This window comes from Gymnodraco acuticeps, unplaced genomic scaffold (assembly GCF_902827175.1).
Source record: "Gymnodraco acuticeps unplaced genomic scaffold, fGymAcu1.1, whole genome shotgun sequence".
NCBI classification, from domain to species: Eukaryota; Metazoa; Chordata; class Actinopteri; order Perciformes; family Bathydraconidae; genus Gymnodraco; species Gymnodraco acuticeps.
In genome coordinates, this window is record NW_022990510.1 from 1,141,059 (window position 1) to 1,159,346 (window position 18,288).

Sequence of the window (18,288 nt, forward strand, 5' to 3'; positions counted from 1 at the left end):
GAGGAAAAGTAAACCTACTGGCAGAACATTCATGACTCAGTGCCATCAGGCTTGTCTTCCTACCATTTAAAGCCCTGGGCTCAGGCTGCGTGCGTACACACACACACACACACACACACACACACACACACACACACACACACACACACACACACACACACACACACACACACACACACTGTAGCTGGCCAACCACCTGTGTTACCAGGTTTCAACAAGATTTAATGTATTTATTGAATTATTTTGAGTAAATGTAAAATGAAAGTCAGAGTGAGTGAGAATAAAGACATAGATCATGTTGAGCGAGTGCTTCTACAGTTAATGTAGCAGAAAGCGCTCTGCTCTCTGAGAGCTGTAAAATAATCTGAGCAGCACTGATGCCCATAATAAATGCTGTAATGAAAAGATACAGTAAAGCTGTAAATCGGCTTTAACATTAAATCTTAGTAACCCATCGATTTCAAACACCAAACTATGGTCCCTTAAAATATGATTGATTTACACACAAATAGAAAAGCAAAAACCAAAGTGCATTGTAAGGTGGCCAGAAAGCCTAACTCATCATCTTAAGGGACCCTTGTTCTATCAGTTAATAAACTGATGTAGTTACGTGACTTATTTTATTACATATTTCATTCTATATCCAATATATAACAACAACAACAACAACAACAGCGCAGAGCAACTGAGAGAAACATAAATGAAAAAGATTATTTTATGCGGTCTGTTGTTTCAGAGAGAGTACTTTTAATTAATGATGTCTCTGTATTGTGTCTGTTGTTTTTTTATTTTAGCAATCCTACATACTTAATAGACTTCTTACTTATTCAGTGTTTTATTATTTTGACTTAACTTGACCATCCTTTTTAAAGAGGAATAGCTGCTTTTTTTTAAAGGATTTGTAGGGTTTTGGAATAAATGTGTATATGTGTTACAGTGTTGAATTGTTCCTGTCCTTGGTGGGTACATCACTATACCCACCAGACTCTGCTTCACTTAATATGTCACATTACATAAGATAAAGACAGCATTTCACTGTGAAAGATTGACACCATATTGACTCTTCTGGCTTACCGCCACTGAGAATCTCAATGGAGTGGACCGTAGCTGAAGTTGTGAGGAGGACCTTCCTGCCGTAACCGATGGTAACACGGTGGTCCTCGCTGTGTCCCGGCATCCATGGCTGCAGTCCTGTCTCTTTATCAGGACACACTGCAGGAGACAGAAAACACACCAACATGTCACTTATAACGACACACATGGTGGTGGAAAATATCTAAGTAATTAGATTAAGTAGACTACTTAGTAGAGTTAAGTATTTCCATTTAATGCAACTGTATATATCCATCCAATACATTTCAAAGAGTAATAATGTACTTTTACCACTGAATTAAAAAAGGAGGGAGGCTGTGTGATGCAGTCAGGAGGAATGATATGATGGCAAGCTTTCTACCCAACCTTTGAGTGAGGTCATTTGTGACTTCAGAGGCCTGTACTACGAAGCTGGTTCAACCTAACCTGGATATGTTTGAGTTAGCCGGTTGGCCTAATCCAAAACATACGCGCTCTCGCTAAGCGGTCCTACGACGCGGGTTATCAAGTGGATCGCTCAAGCCAGCCGTGTCCTATCTAGTTAGGTGCGCGTTCACATGAAAGGGGTGGTATCTGGAGCATTCGACCAATCACAAACATGGACAAGCATACTGACAGCGCAGCGTCATACTTCCTGAATGAAAAGTGAACTTTAATACTAGACATATGAAGAAGTTAAACTTTAAACATCCATGACTTAAACACTTGATCCAGGATCAAAGCCACAGAGCTGCACCTGCAAGGTGCATACAGCTGGTAACAGAACAAGTGTTTGAATGCGTACAATAACAGGTTTATGATATCACTGCCCCGTCTAAAACACCATCTGACTTTCATTACATTTGACTCGAGTGTTTCCTCAACTTAATGAGTTGCTTCAAATAATACTTCTGCATACAGTCTGTGACGCTGTGAGTGTTGCACGGCCAGATACGGCTCAGCTGACTCAGATCAGGAGATACATGATACATTATGAAGTGATATGCCGCGGACTGTACTTAATGTTACTCTGATCCGGTTACTTATGTTGTGGCAGATATTTCAGTAAGCTTTCTTAACGCTAATGTTATAATAGTCAGATTGCTCTGAAGATGGGAGGTGATATTCTATTAATGTTCACGTTCACACAGTCGGTGATTTTTGCCGGCCGTCTTTCCTGCAACGGCAGTTTTTCTGTATTTCCTTTCTCCTGTAATATGACTTGATCTCTTTAAACTCTGCACACTGAGCTCTGATTGGTCAGCAGGCGGTGCTTTCACTGAGTTGAGCTCTTAGCCTGCAACCTAACCTGCTCCGGAGCAGGTTAGCCGCACAGCATCAGTTACCATGGAGATCTAGCCCGCTAAAAAGTGAACCAGCGTCGTAGGACCGGAAACCCAGAGTTTTCCCTGAAGTTAGCCGCTAAGAGAACATCCTGCTTCGTAGTACAGGCCTCTGGTGTGGTCAGACAGAGTGTTGCACTTACCACCTGAATTATTTAGATATTTGTTACTACAAGTGAAATGGTCCTTTTCCTGCAATTCCCCTTCCTAATATCCTGACCTTTTTGTGGTGTGGGTTGGGAAATAGCTAATGGTTGGGTCTCCCAAAGCAAACACCATGCAATAGAAAAAGGGTCCACATTACATAAATCTAAATCTAATATGATTCAGAACCAGTCCTTTTCAGAGCCATGGTGAGGGAGAATGAATTGCCGGTGCACGTTGTTCATGGAACTCAAAAGACTGTTTCAAACTTTTGCTTAATATCTTGGTGTCAGAGATTATAATTGAACTGTGCCTGTGACTAGGCCTATGTTCAACTTATTGTATTATTATTATAATAATAATAATAATAATGTTTGCCTTAATGATGGTTAAAAGGATGGCGTTTTTTATTTATTTAGTACTTGATTGCATGAGATGAAGAGCTGTTTTGTTTGATTTATGTTAGACTGTTTGTGTGCGGACCCCAGGAAGAATAGCCAATGTTAGTGCTAATTGGGATCCTTATAAGGAAATAAAGAAGATTGGCCCCAAAGAAGGAGCCAGACTAAGAATGATTGACAGTATGAATTGGCCAAGAGGGAGCTGCCACTCCTCTCCTCCAACAGGGAAACAGTCGCCCCTCACCAGAGCCAGAACTGGAAGTGGAGCATGTGTGGTTGGTGCCAAGCTCAGCCAGAAATAACTGCTGTGCTGCGGGCACACCACAGGGAGAGGCACTGGGGCTGGGTGCATTGTCAGCCAGGCAGCAGGCGACCCTGAACAAGGGGCTCAGCAGACCCTGGATGGTTGTCCAGGCTCATTTCTTTGGTGGGGAGCAGGGGTTCACTCCTTGTCTACTCTATAACTTTTGCTTTTATTTGTAATTTTTTGAATTTGCGGTCATTTTGCTCAGCTAAAAGCTCAATATTGGTTAGTGACCCAAAAGTAACAAACACAACAATGTACAATAAATAGGTAAATACATGAGCAAAAAAATAAAATAATAAGTAGAAGAACAAATAGAGCAGTACATGGGTTGTGTGTGTTACGGCTAAAAGACAAACACAAAACCCGGCATGGATTATACAAAAGCCCGATCGAACAAGTGCCTTAACAATTTCCAGGTTTCTTTAAACTGCTGTTCCTGAAGTTTCAGGGAAAAGGTGTTTCTTTCCATTGTAAATACTATACAAATACTATCACTTTTTCAGCTATTACCTACATTGGGATAAGATAGCACACAAGGTTATTAGGCTGCTCATTCCAGAGTAAGAGTGATTGATGGACCCATTTGGTTTGTGTCTGTTATTGTCAGCACAGAACTGAGATGCTGCGTGTAACCATCCAGTGTGTCCAATGGAGGTTTCATCTATTGCTCTCAAGTGTGTGTGGTTACCTCATCTCCCTCTCACCTAATGGATCCGTCAATGGCATTGAGTGGCCAGAGACCTGAATGGTGGGGCTGATTTCCCAGCGGGCTAACAGAGTGTTGGCTGCTGACGTGCAATCAAACGGAGTGACGGCTGTTTGGCCCTCCAGACCTCAGAATGTCTGTGGAGGGTGTCTGCTGTCCTGCAATGACTCGTATTCCTGTGCATACTGACGGCTAGTCCACATGTACAGGTCTTTTTAAACCAACAACATCATCTCTGACCCCAACCATGACCTGAACAGTAAGAATGAGTTGTTCCCATCAAATCGGAGATACAGGGTCCCACGATTTGATGAGGTTGTCCTGCAGCATTGTTTTGTGCACCAGTCAATCCTCAAAATAAATACTGATTGAAATCCCTGATCTAATGTACGGGTCTTGAGCATGTTTCTCTTCAGTGATCTTGATGCAATGCTAAATGTCTGTTTCCTTCTTTCTTGTCTTAAATATTTGTCCTTTTTAATGCTGGAAATGGAGTATTATCGTATCGTAGACCCTATTCTGCTTTTTGGTTCTTTTTCCTTTCCTGTAGTTCCATTATAGCTCAGGCCTTTGTCAGATGGTATATTACGCAGGTTTTTTTCTGCTTGGAATAGTTCTCTCTTTTTTCACCATACCTGTGTTTGCATCACTGAAACCAATGAGCACCTGCATGTGTATGAGAATGGCCCTGACACCATTTCAGCCCAGATCTAAACTCCTGGCAGGACAAGCTCCAGCTCAACTCTCGCACTGAATAAAACAAAGTGAGTGAGGGACTACAATATAAGAGGGAAAGAAAGAGAAACTTTGAAACTGTTCAATTGTTATGATGTGTAAAGACTGATATTTTTCTATAATCGTCTGAAACTGTTAAGTCATGATGTGAAACGGTTAACAAAGAAAAAGGGAAACTCAAGCTGCTGCTACACTTTATTTTATTTATCTAAAATTAAGCACTTTTAAGATGCACATATTTTCAAAAGCTATTTTATTTATTTTCTCCTATTTTATTTGTAAATGCAGCCCGAGAGGAACATTACACATATCCACAGTATTTACTGTATATCTGTGTAGTTCAATGTTAATAGACAATAAATATTGTTGTTTATGAATTGTACTTTCTTTATTTGATTGGCAGTCAGTTGTTGATTACATGCAGACGTTGATAAAGCTACAGCTACTTCAATATCACACTAATTCATAACTTAGACATTTTGAAGTTCCTGACCTTTGCATGGGGACATTTTCTCTAACTGGACCTCGTTGAGTTTTAGTTGAATACCCCTGCTCTAGAGTTACCACTTTCTAATCCACATTGTTCTGCTTATATTTCAATGTACCTTCATTTGAAGCATGGATATAGCGGAACACACCTATACAAACATAACGTGAATACCAAAGGCATAAGATTTCATCCAGCCTATAAAAGTTCCTCATCAGCAGATATTCTCATGCACAATTCTGTGTGAGTGTCTGAACTCAGTTCTTTGATATCTGTGGCTGCAGGTTGCTGGAGTGTTTTACGATCACACAAAGTACTGAGCCTGAGCTTCATCAGAAACCATCAGCACAGGTACAGTGAGTCAGGGAGAATCATATTGCAAACAATACATTAAGAAAAATAAAGACTTCAAAGCATTACACCTGGTTTTTTCGCTTTAATCACAAGCAATATAAGGATAATAACTGAGCGTAACATAGCAAGTCAAACCAAAATAAGTTGGAAACTGCCTAAAGTCATCATAAGTGGCTTCAGTAAGAGAAATTCAATATTATTGAATACAAATACATAACTTGAGAATCCATGAGAGGACAGCACTCAGGTAAACTGGTCACCAATATATTTAAATGTATTTAATCTTCAGAGTCAATAAAAGGAGAGTTAGGAGAGAAACTCCCTCTGGAGGGAACACAGGGATTTTAGCCTCTGCAGAACATTTACATGCACACAGACCTATAGAACACACTACAGGAGAGGGAACACCCCGATGACATGATAGGGCCTCTTTAATGTCACTATAGGACTGTATCTATATGTTCTTTAAATCATCAGAATTAGATTTCTGATGTGACATTGATGTATTTTGGCTGTTTAACGTCCAAATATTTTTGACTATAAAAGCACAAGCTGTGTTCTTCTGGTGGGACGGGCTAAACGCAGAAGGGTGGAGAGCTGCAGGCTGTATTTTCCAATATTGGATTTTCTTTTCTTTTTCCAGAGAACGGCCTGCCCAGGGACACTCTTGAATTACACATTGCTGAAAGGTTATTATGGAACCTTGTCCCAGCTATAGAGAGCCGAAGTCCCTCCCTTTCCGGTGATCCTCCATGGGACCTTATTTCGGAAACAATATGTATTGTAGTCAACGGCGAGAGAGAAATTATCTTTCGATCCTGTTTGAATTGTGCCATGAATTACACATAGATGTTTGTCAATTTAAAAGATAATTTTGCAAGTCAAGAAAAAATCAGTTTGTCGTAAAACTGTGAATTAACACATATTTGTGTGTGAAACCGCTCAATGAACTACATCTCTGGTCTCACACAACACACGTCACCATCACCAGAATGAGGTGAAAAGTATTAAAGGAGGTGGAAATCATTACACGTCTGGGCATGTTGAGAGCTGCTATTACACAAAAGGGGAGTTAGTCGGTTCCGTAAGAGCCAGCATGCGGGACCGGCTGGATAAGGTTTCGGTGAGTGTTAAACGAGTGTAATGTGTAACGTTAATGTCAGCTACAGTAGATAACATTAGCTAACAAGGTACACTCCCGTGTTTTGTTTTAGCAACTAGTTTTCTCGTTAAGAACTGCGTGATCGCTGTGTATGCTGTGGATAACATTAGTGTTGGCAAGGACAAGGTACACATAAAACTAGTTGCTTTTTGTCAAGTGCTTTGACAAAAAATCCATAACAAAATATCATCTGTGGAAGCCGTAGCGCTGTAAAAAGCACGACCAATCATCTGAGCCGGCTAAAGTAACTGGATGGCCTACCTGCCTGTCAGCCTTCCATCTGGGCACAAACTTATCTCGTGCCCTCATTGGTCATGTGCGCGTTCGTGTGTGTTGGAGGAGGGGCTCTGTGAGGAAGTGGAAGATTTTTTTCCGGCTGTGTATTTTCAAATTCTAGCGCACTCGAGCTGGTTTCTCCAAAATTACCTACAAGTAGTTTGTCAGGCTTAATATGTATCTGTATCAATCAATCAATCAATGTTTATTTATATAGCCCAATATCACAAATGTTACATTTGTCTCAGTGGTCTTCACAGTGTGTACAGAATATCAGTATGACAATACGACACCCTCTGTCCTTAGACCCTCTGTCCTTAGACCCTCTGTCCTTAGACCCTCACATCGTACAAGGAAAAACTTCCGGAGAAAACCCAGTTTAAAGGGAACATGGGAGAAACCTCAGGGAGAGCAACAGAGGAGGGATCCCTCTCCCAGGACGGACAGACGTGCAATAGATGCCGTGTGTAAATCAAAGAGATAATACATTTGCAACATAGGTAGTCCAAATGTTTGGAAATGCATGTGTGTATAATAGGAAGATGAATCCACGAGGATATCCATCCAGGACCTATGATCCAGGACCACAGCCACGACTCAAGATCCAGGGCTCGGGATGCAGGACACAGGACCGCAGGATGTAGATACCCCCCAAAGCTTTTTTCTTATTTAAGGCGAGACACCCCAGGTGAATAGGGTACTTTTTTTTAACTTAAAGGTATCAGCTAGACATTTCTCCAGTTAATTACTTACAATAAGGCAATTGTTTGTTGTATTACAAGTGTTCTGAAATAGCATGTTTAAATATGCAAATTATCCATTATCTCATTAAATATGCACATATTTTAACACATTTCAGGAATCGAAATCTGAACTTTGGATAAAGCCAGGTTCAAAATTCTCGTTTCATTTTGTAGTCATATTAGCATCTAAGGCTTTTACAGAAGGGATTTTGGATATCTCTCTTTATCACTCCATAAATCAGAAAATACTGTCAACAGCCCTAAAATATCCATTTTTGCCATGTTTTTAGGTATACAATGTTGTATAATTCAGGCTATGAATGACATATGAACAAACCCTTCTGTAAAAGCCTTCATAATATTGATAGGAATATAACTGGAAGGTTTGGTGTATGTACGTGCTACTGAAGTGGACATTTCGAACTCAGAGTAGATCCCCCAGTCAGAGCTGGTTGATGTCGCCAGGGAAAAGAAAGTTTGGGGCTCTCTGCTGGAACTGCTACCCCCGCGACCCGACCACGGATAAGCGGGAGAAGATGGATGGATGGATGGACTCAGAGTAGGAGAAAAAACTCATTTTGAGAAACCGACCTTTAAAGATTGCAGTGAGGTGCTAGCTGTTCTTTGGATGACAGCTTGCGCCTCGACGCACTCCGTGAAGGTATTTCATGTTCGGGGTCATTTGTGTTTTTTATAATCTTGCTTTGTGCAAGTGACAATTGTTGTTGTCTTCTCTGTGAAAGTTTTTTTCGCCGTTCTTTTGCCATTTTGAGATTTAAATTTCTAGCTGAAAGCTAACCAGGAAGTGTTTTAGCACATCACGTGACGCATCTGAACGAATCACGTTGTCAGAAATTGACACCAGCCAATGAGATTTCGTTTCTTGGTTTAAGACCCCTTTGTACTTTCACGATTGGTTGCTGATACAAAGGAAATGACCATATTTGGATCTGATGAGATTGTGCAGGAGAGACGGAGCTTTCCAGCGATACCTCTGATGACATGGTGCACACAGTGTTAGTGTTAGTGTTGATACTACAAGGAGAAGTATTGTGTGAAGAGAAATGTAAGATGTTGTTTAATTGTTGATATATTTATGATCCACGTCAAGTATTCAGTTTCGGCGGCATTTTCTCAGTTTTTCCAAAGGTCTTCTCATCAGAGATCTATAAATAAAGAACTACGGCAGATCTGTAATATGTAATGCAGCCGAACCGTGTATTACAATGCCGTTATGTGATGACTTTCAAAGAGAAAAGCAAGAACACTCGGAATTAAGTATTATTATTTTTTTTGTAAATGTTTTTCGGATTTCATATCATATAAACACTCAAGTACAAGATCTGAGTACTTCTACTTTTACTCAAGTACCAGATCTGAGTACTCCTCCCCCCTCTGGAAAGCAGAGATGAGACTCAGAAGATGTCCTGACTCACCTGCGTGGCTGCTGGGCAGCAGCAGAGCTGCCAGGATCAGGCAGCACGTCTTCATCTCTCCACCGCCGCTGACCTGAAGCCTTCAAAGGTTGCTGCAGACCTCCCAGTGAGCGTGGGGTCACAGTGGGTGTGTTGAAGTCACAGTGGGAGGACACCAAAGGCACCTGCAACATCACATTGAAATGCAGAAGACTCAGCATGGATAGGTGACTGTCTGGTGTACAGGCGAGCAGGAGGTCTGGTTCTAATTCCTGCTTTAAGCTTTATCTTCAAATACATAATGACAGACTCCTACTGAAAGGGAGCAGGGTTGGGAGGATTACTTTAAAAAAGTAATTCCACTACAAGTGACGTGTAAAAAAAGTAATCAGTAATCTAACCTTAGTATACAAATATAAACCTGATCACTTTACAATACAATTACACACATACGCCCCACAATACACACACATTCTCAAACACGAGCTTTAGTGATGAAGAGGTGGTAGAGCCAAAGGGCTTCCACCACCAGGAGAAATGGTGAAAAAACAATATTTTTGGTCCTATCGAGACTGGAAGCAGTGAACCTTCGGTCGGCAAGCCAAGTCCCTACAGACTGAGCTACAGCAAACCCATATGTGTATGAAGACAACAGAACATTGTGACCTTAGAAAAACAGAAACCAGGATATTTAGGATCAGAAATGATATTATTGATATGAAGACCTGCCTTTCATTCAGCAGATTCAGGCAGCAGCCAATACACTGCCACCGTTTACAAAATAAAAATAAGAAATCAAATCTGAACTGACAGAAAATGCTCCGTTTCAGTTGAATACACACAGTTAAGCTCTCACACAAAATGTATGAACATACAGGTTCACCTGCTGAGTTAAAAACAGAACAAATGAACAAAGAAAGTGAACACCATGAAGCAGATTCAGGCAGTAGAAGTATAGATTCACACTCAAAGTATTATCCTACAGAACAGTACAGCTCTAAGAGAAGAGATCCTTTACAACAAACACTATATGATCTTTTAGGTTTGAATAACACTGTTATCCTGCTAGTGATCCCAATGTTTTGAAATGTAACAGTAATCTGATTACATATGTTTCCATGTAACTGTAAGGGAATACGTTTTGTATCATATCCTGTTACTTGTAATGTGTTTCTCCCCAAGGCTGTGTGACAGTGTGGTCTTCAGAGCTGTTCTATTGTCAGTGACTTATCACCAGGCATAACAGTGAGCTGTTACCAACCAAGCTGACTTGTCCTTTTCTGCCTCTCATGGCATTGGAGAGGTTGCTCTATTGCCCTTCAATATCCCATGCACCGTTCAGCATAGTTAATGCTTACAAGTATTTTCAATGTACACAGTAATAATAAGTCTTCCTAATTTTAGATGTACCTGTTTGTGGAAAGATACACTTTTAAATGGAGTTTGTAACATTTTGCAATAGTATATTCAACCTTATTTTGTATGTCTTTTCGATACAATTTGAGAAAATTGTACAAGTATTACAAGTATTATGGATGCAGTATATTGTATTGTTTGGTTTAAAGTCTTGGTGTGGCCTGCAGCCATCAGGTCCAGCACTGATAATGACGAAGCTATCAGCCATGTCATGTGCTAAGTCTAAGAAACTTTAAGCACATTTTTGGACAGATAAAAAAAGTACAAATGTTTCCTGATCTGCAATTTACGAACAGCACGCGATATTATAATCTGTTGTTTCAAAAATCCTCACCAACCCTGATCCTCGAATGGCTGCTTTTAAAAAACACACTCACAAGGAGTTTCCTGCCAAGCTGGCAGCGAGTCTCCCTGACCGCAGCTACATTAAGAAAGTTAGTCAATCACGGCATTAAGCATTTTGAATGACTCGTTTAATGACTGAACAATGTTTACTGCAGTTGGATTCATGGAATGTAGTTGTGCCGTGTGAAGATTCCGTGGCCTCCAGAAAAGCGGCTGAATTGCTGCAAAGTGAGCAGCTTCCTGATGCACGCTTTGATTAGATTCAATTATCTCAAGCTGCCATGTGGAGAGCTCAGAGGAAGAAACGCTGTAATAATGAATCATCAGTTGTTTTATCATGCAATTAGCTTGCTGTGTGTACTGCTGGTGACAGAGAGGGGGGGTGCAGTCAGCTGTAGGGTGCTGGCCTGCACCATGCATGTTCTCTCCTAATGAGACACACAGCCTCATCTTTTATTCAGCTTGTTTGCTTGTCCCTCTATAATTCTGGCCAGCATACTTGACCTCTGTCCACACTACATTTCTCCCAGGTCAACTCCTCTGCATTTCAATATGAGTCATGCTCTTCTCTTCCCCAGCAGCAGATCCATCCCTGAGCTGCAAAAGAACACTCATTTGTAAACAAAGCTACCTCTTTAAATATCTGGACAGCTTTCCACTTTTCATAACAATATTGCACATATTTGTTGTCATATTATACAGTACAAAGTAGGGCTGTGCAATTAATCGTATTTTAATCGCGATTACGATTATGGTCTGCGACGATTAGGAAAACAGCATAATTGACAAAATACGATTATTTAGCTGGGTGCGCTTTCGCCCCTCCCTAAAAGCCCACTCGGCCACGTGGGAGTGACATGTGTTGTGAGTGTTCAGCGCAAGCGAAGATGTCAGAACAAGAGCAGCAACTAGTTAAAAAGAAGGGTCGCGGGGAGATTCCCAGTCGATCGCGAGATGTCTAAAAATAGAACAACAATATTCTGTTTTATCGTTAATGTGCTGTAACATAATGTTCCCGTGCCAGAATAATGCACTTGAACGCATCAAAGCTTTGTGATTGGCCGGCGTGACCCCATGTGTCGGGGCGTGGCTGGTGAGCAGTGCACTAGTTCGCTGACGTTGTCCGTGTCAACAGCATGGATGGTCAACAGGAGTGACAGTCCGCACACACACAAGACCGCAATTATGGCAGAAGCAAAAAAGCCCAAAATATATAATTTTCACTCCGAGTGGGAGGATGATTATTTTTGTATCTATTCCAATTCAAAGTCCATCTGTCTCATCTGCAATGCGAGCGTGGCTTTATCGAAGAAGGGTAATTTAGGAGCGGCATTTCAAAACAGTGCACAAACGCTACGAGACGGAATTCCCTCCTAATTCTGCCCTACGCTCCAAAAGGGGAGGGGCCTGAAAGGACAGCTAAATGCACAGCAGTCCATTTTCACCAGGCCCAACAACAAGAGCAAGGCTGCTACCATAGCATCTTATCAGGTCAGTCACGTTCTTGCGAAACACATGAAGTCTTTCAAAGACGGCGAAGTTGTGAAAGAAGCATTCCTGGAGGCTGCCGACGCGCTTTTGGGGGACAGTAAAAATAACAGTAGCATTTCAACAGGTTTTTGATATAATAAAAACTCAAGTTAGATACCGTTATTAATCTGCTGTAAGTTTTGGTTTGTTTGAATTTATTCATTATAATTATTGTACAAAATGGTATAAGAATGCAAACATTAAGATCTGTTCTGTTTAAATTGATTATAGTCTATCAGTTCAGAAACTAGTGTTGCTTGCATCCTATTTTAAAGGCATTTCTTTTTATACTCTAATAAAATGCAACAAAAAAAGGGTTTGATTCTATTAATGTTGTCTTTTTTATTGCACTGTTGCAGCAGATTCCTGTGTAGCTTCAGATCTGAGTTGTCTTATTAGTAAGCCTAATTTATACTTTTGTAGCAACACTATTTTTATATAATGACAAAGAAAGGGTTCTTCAGAGTCTTTTCTTTTTTTCCTGTGTCATGTGGCAGCACTGCCACAAGTTCCTCTTCAGAGAGGGTCTTCAGTACAGGTGGCAATATTGTCACCTGCCTGCGCTCATCTCTGAAACCAGACCATGTACACAGGCTGGTATTTCTTGCGAACAATCTTTAAGAGATGACATGAGCAGCCCTACCAGCATTTGCCATGGTGGCCTAAACATTTTTATTTGGTCTTAAATTGTAGTTCAACATTTATTTCCTGTTACTTCTGGACCATGACGGTTGGCCAGCCTTCAGCGTTTAACTGAGTGGAATATGTTGAATATGTTTTACCAACATGTTGGCTATATGTTAAGGAGTTTTCAGTAGGTTGTGACAGTGCACTGCAACATATTTGATTTCATTTATTTTGGTCTAATTAATTTTTATTTATCATATTAATATATGTTTAGTATGGTTTTGGAAGTGCGCTCCAACACATTTATTGATCTTGTTTATTGGTAAAATATTATTTGTTTTAAAGTTCAATAAATGGTCAATGAATAATCGTCAAAATAATCGTGATATCAATTATTGACCAAATAATCGTGATTATGATTTTTGCCATAATCGCACAGCCCTAGTACAAAGTATTTTGGTATCTATATTTCATGTTAATATTTCTCTATATTTTAATGTTATAATAGTTTTTATGAAATTGTTTTTGATAATAGGCAAGGAAAGGCAAGGCTGAAATGTGGGCTTTTGAAAGCAATAATATGACATTCAACCCATTTAAACTAAATAATGATTGCTTTCAACGTACTTAATATAGTTATCTGAATTCTGTAGACAGAATACATTTAATTAAAGTCCAGTTTTACACCAAGGCAAATTCTTCGTTTGTTTAATGGCAATAAACCTGATTCTGAAAAGATTCATTCAATTGCCACTTCAGTCAATATGTGTGTTCTGGTCACAGCTACTGCAGATTGAATGAGCTAAACTGCTGTGTTTATTTCATCCGGTTTGTTATCTTCTGTTTTTAAAATGAATCATGAAGAGTTGTTTTGGTCCTGTTCCACACAGTCGCTAAGAACAAGAGTATTTACATTTCACACCGCTTAGAGATGGTAGGAATATGATTGCTGTCATAACATGTTTTACACAGCGCTATCAAGAGGACCAATGCACCTGGACCACCCTCTCTACTAAGTCATCTCCACACAGTCCTTGAGATGAAATCAGAGTCAATCAAACTAAGATGGCTGTGGGCGCAGTGGCAGCATTTTACAATTAAAATGGCTCCTTCTGCTTCACTGTATAGAAATGATAGTGAACGCCGCCCTCAGTTGCATTATTGGATTTTTGTATTAGCATAATCCTTCATTGAATTGAAGGAAAACTATGTGGATGTGTCTGTCTTTCTAATACATGTGTTACATTTGTTTGCCTGCTTATGTTCTACAAATTGTAAAAGTTTCCTTAAGTACATTTTCATACGACAGCTAAAGACGTCTTTTTTAGATTAGATTTTTATTAGCGACATCCGCTTTTAATTGGTCTTTTAATTTGTATTATTGTTATAATTATTTGTCCTATTGTTCAAATAATGTATTTATTTGATAGGTCTTACTGTTTTATTGTGTTTATTCATTTGATCTTATCTCTTGATTTACTCTACCAAGAGGATGTCATGAACATTTGGATCATTATTTATCTTATTGTACTTGTGTTATTATCATACCTTTTACCTCCTTGTGTCCCTTCAAATGTTAAGGGATGTTTTTATCCTGCATACGTGTGCATAAATGTTTGAACGTCTGACCTGAAATTAATTTCTTGTTTCTGTTATATTTTGTGAACGCACTTCAAGCTGCACCGGGTGTATGAAAAGTGCTATACAAATAAAGCTTTATAATTACATATTGTGTTGGATAACATGTGTACAACTTAACCAACACCTTTGTAGTCAGTCAATAACAAGAATGCACTAGCTTGCTGTTCATTTGAAAACCATTTAAGAGACATCAGAACATTTTTGATGGATCTGTGTTTACTCCATTGGATAACAGGGCTGCCTGACAACATCTGCACACAGGGATGTGTTCAGTTCTCTAATGGATGAATAAAGCTAATAGCATGCAGTTATGATCATGGCATATCTATCAGCACTGTCTGGCAACAAAAGAACCACATCCTGCAGGTGATCCTGACAGAAGAAGGACAATCCTTTAATCCTTTGAAAAGATTGCAAGTTGTCCAAAGCATGGGGAGATTTTATGAAGGCTTTATTTATGGAACACTTTAAACTAAAAGGACAGTTAGACTGCATTTATTTATGTAAATGAGAGATCTGGATTCTCTAAATTCCTGCAGGAACAGGAGTGACCCACACATGTTGGGTGAATGTGAGAGTGATTATTACAGGGCTGTACAAGGAAACAATGTCTGTGTTCCCATCGATGCATGATGTGAGAGTGTCTCATGAGATGGCATATGTTTTCCTCTCAGGGCCAAAAGGCTCCTTACATCTAAGACCCATGGATGTATAATAAGAACTGGATACAGCGTGGGAGGCGGGGCCTCATTCATTCCTATGAGAGTTGCTCATTAGCGCATGATGTTAAAATGGCCCAACTTTTGAGAGAGCGAAACGTCACAGATTACCCAGCATGCCTGAGAAGTACCCGTATGAGCGCTCATAGCGCATGCGCAACTTTAACCAAAATGCTCGTTCACATCAAGCACGTCAATTTGCGTACACATAACAGCACCGCGCGTTCATGACAGCATGGTAATGATTTGTTATTATGATGGATTTGATATTAACGAGGCGGCAGTTAGCAGATAGCGGCTAGCTAGTCATTATGCTAATGTACACATCAATCGTTATGTACTTATATTACGCTGTAACAGGATCTAGTGATATCCAACAGAGCTTCATTTAGCATGAAAGAATTATTGCACTGTAGCCTATAGGATATATACAGTGCAATAAGCTTCTTAGTGCAATTAGAAACTACAGGGACATTAATCTAACGTCGGTAATAGTAACTTTATTTAATACAACATTTACGGTACAAGATGTAATCATACAGCCCATGTAGTATGATAATGAATTACAGCAAACATGTGCAATATATCCATTATTACAGCTCCGTGGGATGGCAGTAAGACGATATGGATCCGTTCTTATTGTGCATCCATGGGTAAAGATAAACGCAACTCACATTGGTTTCTCATACAGCATCTCTGTAAACTACGTGTATTCACTGAATTTCACTCTCTGCCTTTAACGGCTCGTTGTAGCTCCAATAGCTCCAGCCCCACCCTCCCTGTGAGCACAGTGTGCTCTGATTGGTCGGGACCATGCTGAACACGTAACTTGAACGTGCCGGGCAGCGCGGTCCCGTGGGTTAGATGCGCGTTCATAATGCAGAGGGAAATAACTCTCAGAATAACGTTATTAGCAAATTTTTACAACTTGAGGAACGAATGTTTTTAATAAGGGCTATACAAGTGTTCATACTGGGTTGTTTATTTAGTTTAAAAAAAATTATCTAACGATTTACAGACCACTCTTTCCCCATGTAAGTCAATGGAAAAAGTGTTTCCGGGCCTGGCAACCAAACGGAAGTGTAGTACCGCCGTTTGGCCAGCACGAATATTTTCATCTGAGTCCGGCGCACTTCCTGGGGGCTTGCTAAGACCCCGTTCACACGAGGACGAAACGGGTTGTATCTGCATAGTTTCTCTCGCGTATAGCCTTTTCGTTCACACAAGGCCGGAACGGAACGGCGCAAACGGTAACGGGTCCCAAGGTGGATAGATCTGCAAACGGAACGCTCTGGGAGGGCAAACGGCTCCGTGTGTACGTCCTATACGATTATTTCCCGATAGATGAAGCCAAAGCCCCGCCTCTCCCCACCTCTGCTGCTCATTGCTGTAGCACAGTCAATAGCTACTGTCAGTAGCTACTGCTAGTGCTACTGCTACTGACCGTGCTACAGATGTTAGTGTAAAATCTACAGCTCCTCTACCACAACCATCATCAACAAGTGGACACGGAGAATTACATGAACTACATGTTGCTAAATCCACCGCGAAGAATAAAAAGAAGGGCAATTACATTACATTACATTGCATTAAGCTGACGCTTTTATCCAAAGCGATCATGGCAACAGTCTTCTTCGCTGCTTGTGGTGTATTTTGTGGCGGCAGCAGCGCCACTTACAGGCCCGGCATATGTACTACAGCGTTTCCAGCGGGTCGAGCGGTGTCGTATGAACGGACGAATCGAATGCGTGTGAACGGAATACTTTTTTGAAAACGCATATGGTGCGTAAACGCAAACGTTCCCGTGTAAATGGGGTCTCAGGGAGAACTGTAATGCAGCCTCAGAGGGATACTACACTTTAGATAACAGATGATATTGGTCTTTTTAATCATTACAACCTGAAAGAAACTGGACTGTGGCCCCACTACACACAGCTAACTCCATGTTTGCCGTATTCAAACACTCAAGCCAGCATATTGAAATGTATCAGGCTAACTTTTATTGTGGGTATTAAAAGAAATGGCTCAACAAATATGGCTCCCATCTTCGTAACTGCCATTTTGTGAACTTTATTTAATTCTACAAGCTACGAAGAAGAGTCTTATCATGGAGGGGGCCATATCTGACCAGCAGTTAACCCACCCAGACGGCCTTCTCATCGTCGCTGGGGACTTCAACCATGCAAACCTGAAAACCTTCATGCCGAAAATATACCAACAGGTTGATTTCCCTACAAGAGAAAACAACACCCTGGATATTGTTAACACCACCATTAAAGGAACATACAAGGCTTCTCCCCTCCCCCACATCAGCCTCTATGACCACATCACTGTTATGTTAAAACCGGCATACAGACCTGTATGTGAAGGTCACCAAACCAGTTTCAAAAGAGGTAATGTTTGGTCAGAGGACAGCACAGCTGCGCTCAAAGACTGCTTTGAAACTACAGACTGGGACAGTGGGACATGTTTAAGCAGGCAACCACATACAACAACACCACCAACATCCAGGAATGTACAGAAACTGTTACGGGCTACATCACCAAATGCATTGAGGATGTGACTCACACCAGATCCATCACCATCAGGGCCAACCAGAAGCCATGGCTGACAGGAGAGGTCCACAGGCTGCTGAGGGCCCGCAACATCGCCTTCAGAGGGGGCAATCCAGCTGGTCTCAGAGCAGCCAGGGCCGAACTATCCCGCGGCATCCGTAAAGCCAAACGACAGTACTCCCGGAAGATTATAGTTCACTTCAGTGACAGCAGAGACACACGGAGCCTGTGGCAGGGTATCAGGACCATCACGGACTACAAGCCACCCCCACAGACCTGTGACCAGTGCTTGAATTGGAATACAAAAGGTG

General features: G+C 40.8%; 1 protein-coding gene across 1 annotated transcript in view; it reads right to left on the reverse strand.

Annotated features, from left to right (window-relative positions):
* The window catches only part of cemip (cell migration inducing hyaluronidase 1), a gene marked incomplete in the record, with an annotated part of 278,643 nt that overhangs the window by 132,297 nt on the left and 128,058 nt on the right, over positions 1-18,288 (reverse strand). The window contains 2 exon segments of the mRNA XM_034226980.1: positions 1,075-1,212; positions 9,166-9,329. Of these exon segments, the coding sequence (XP_034082871.1) occupies positions 1,075-1,212; positions 9,166-9,220 (193 nt within the window).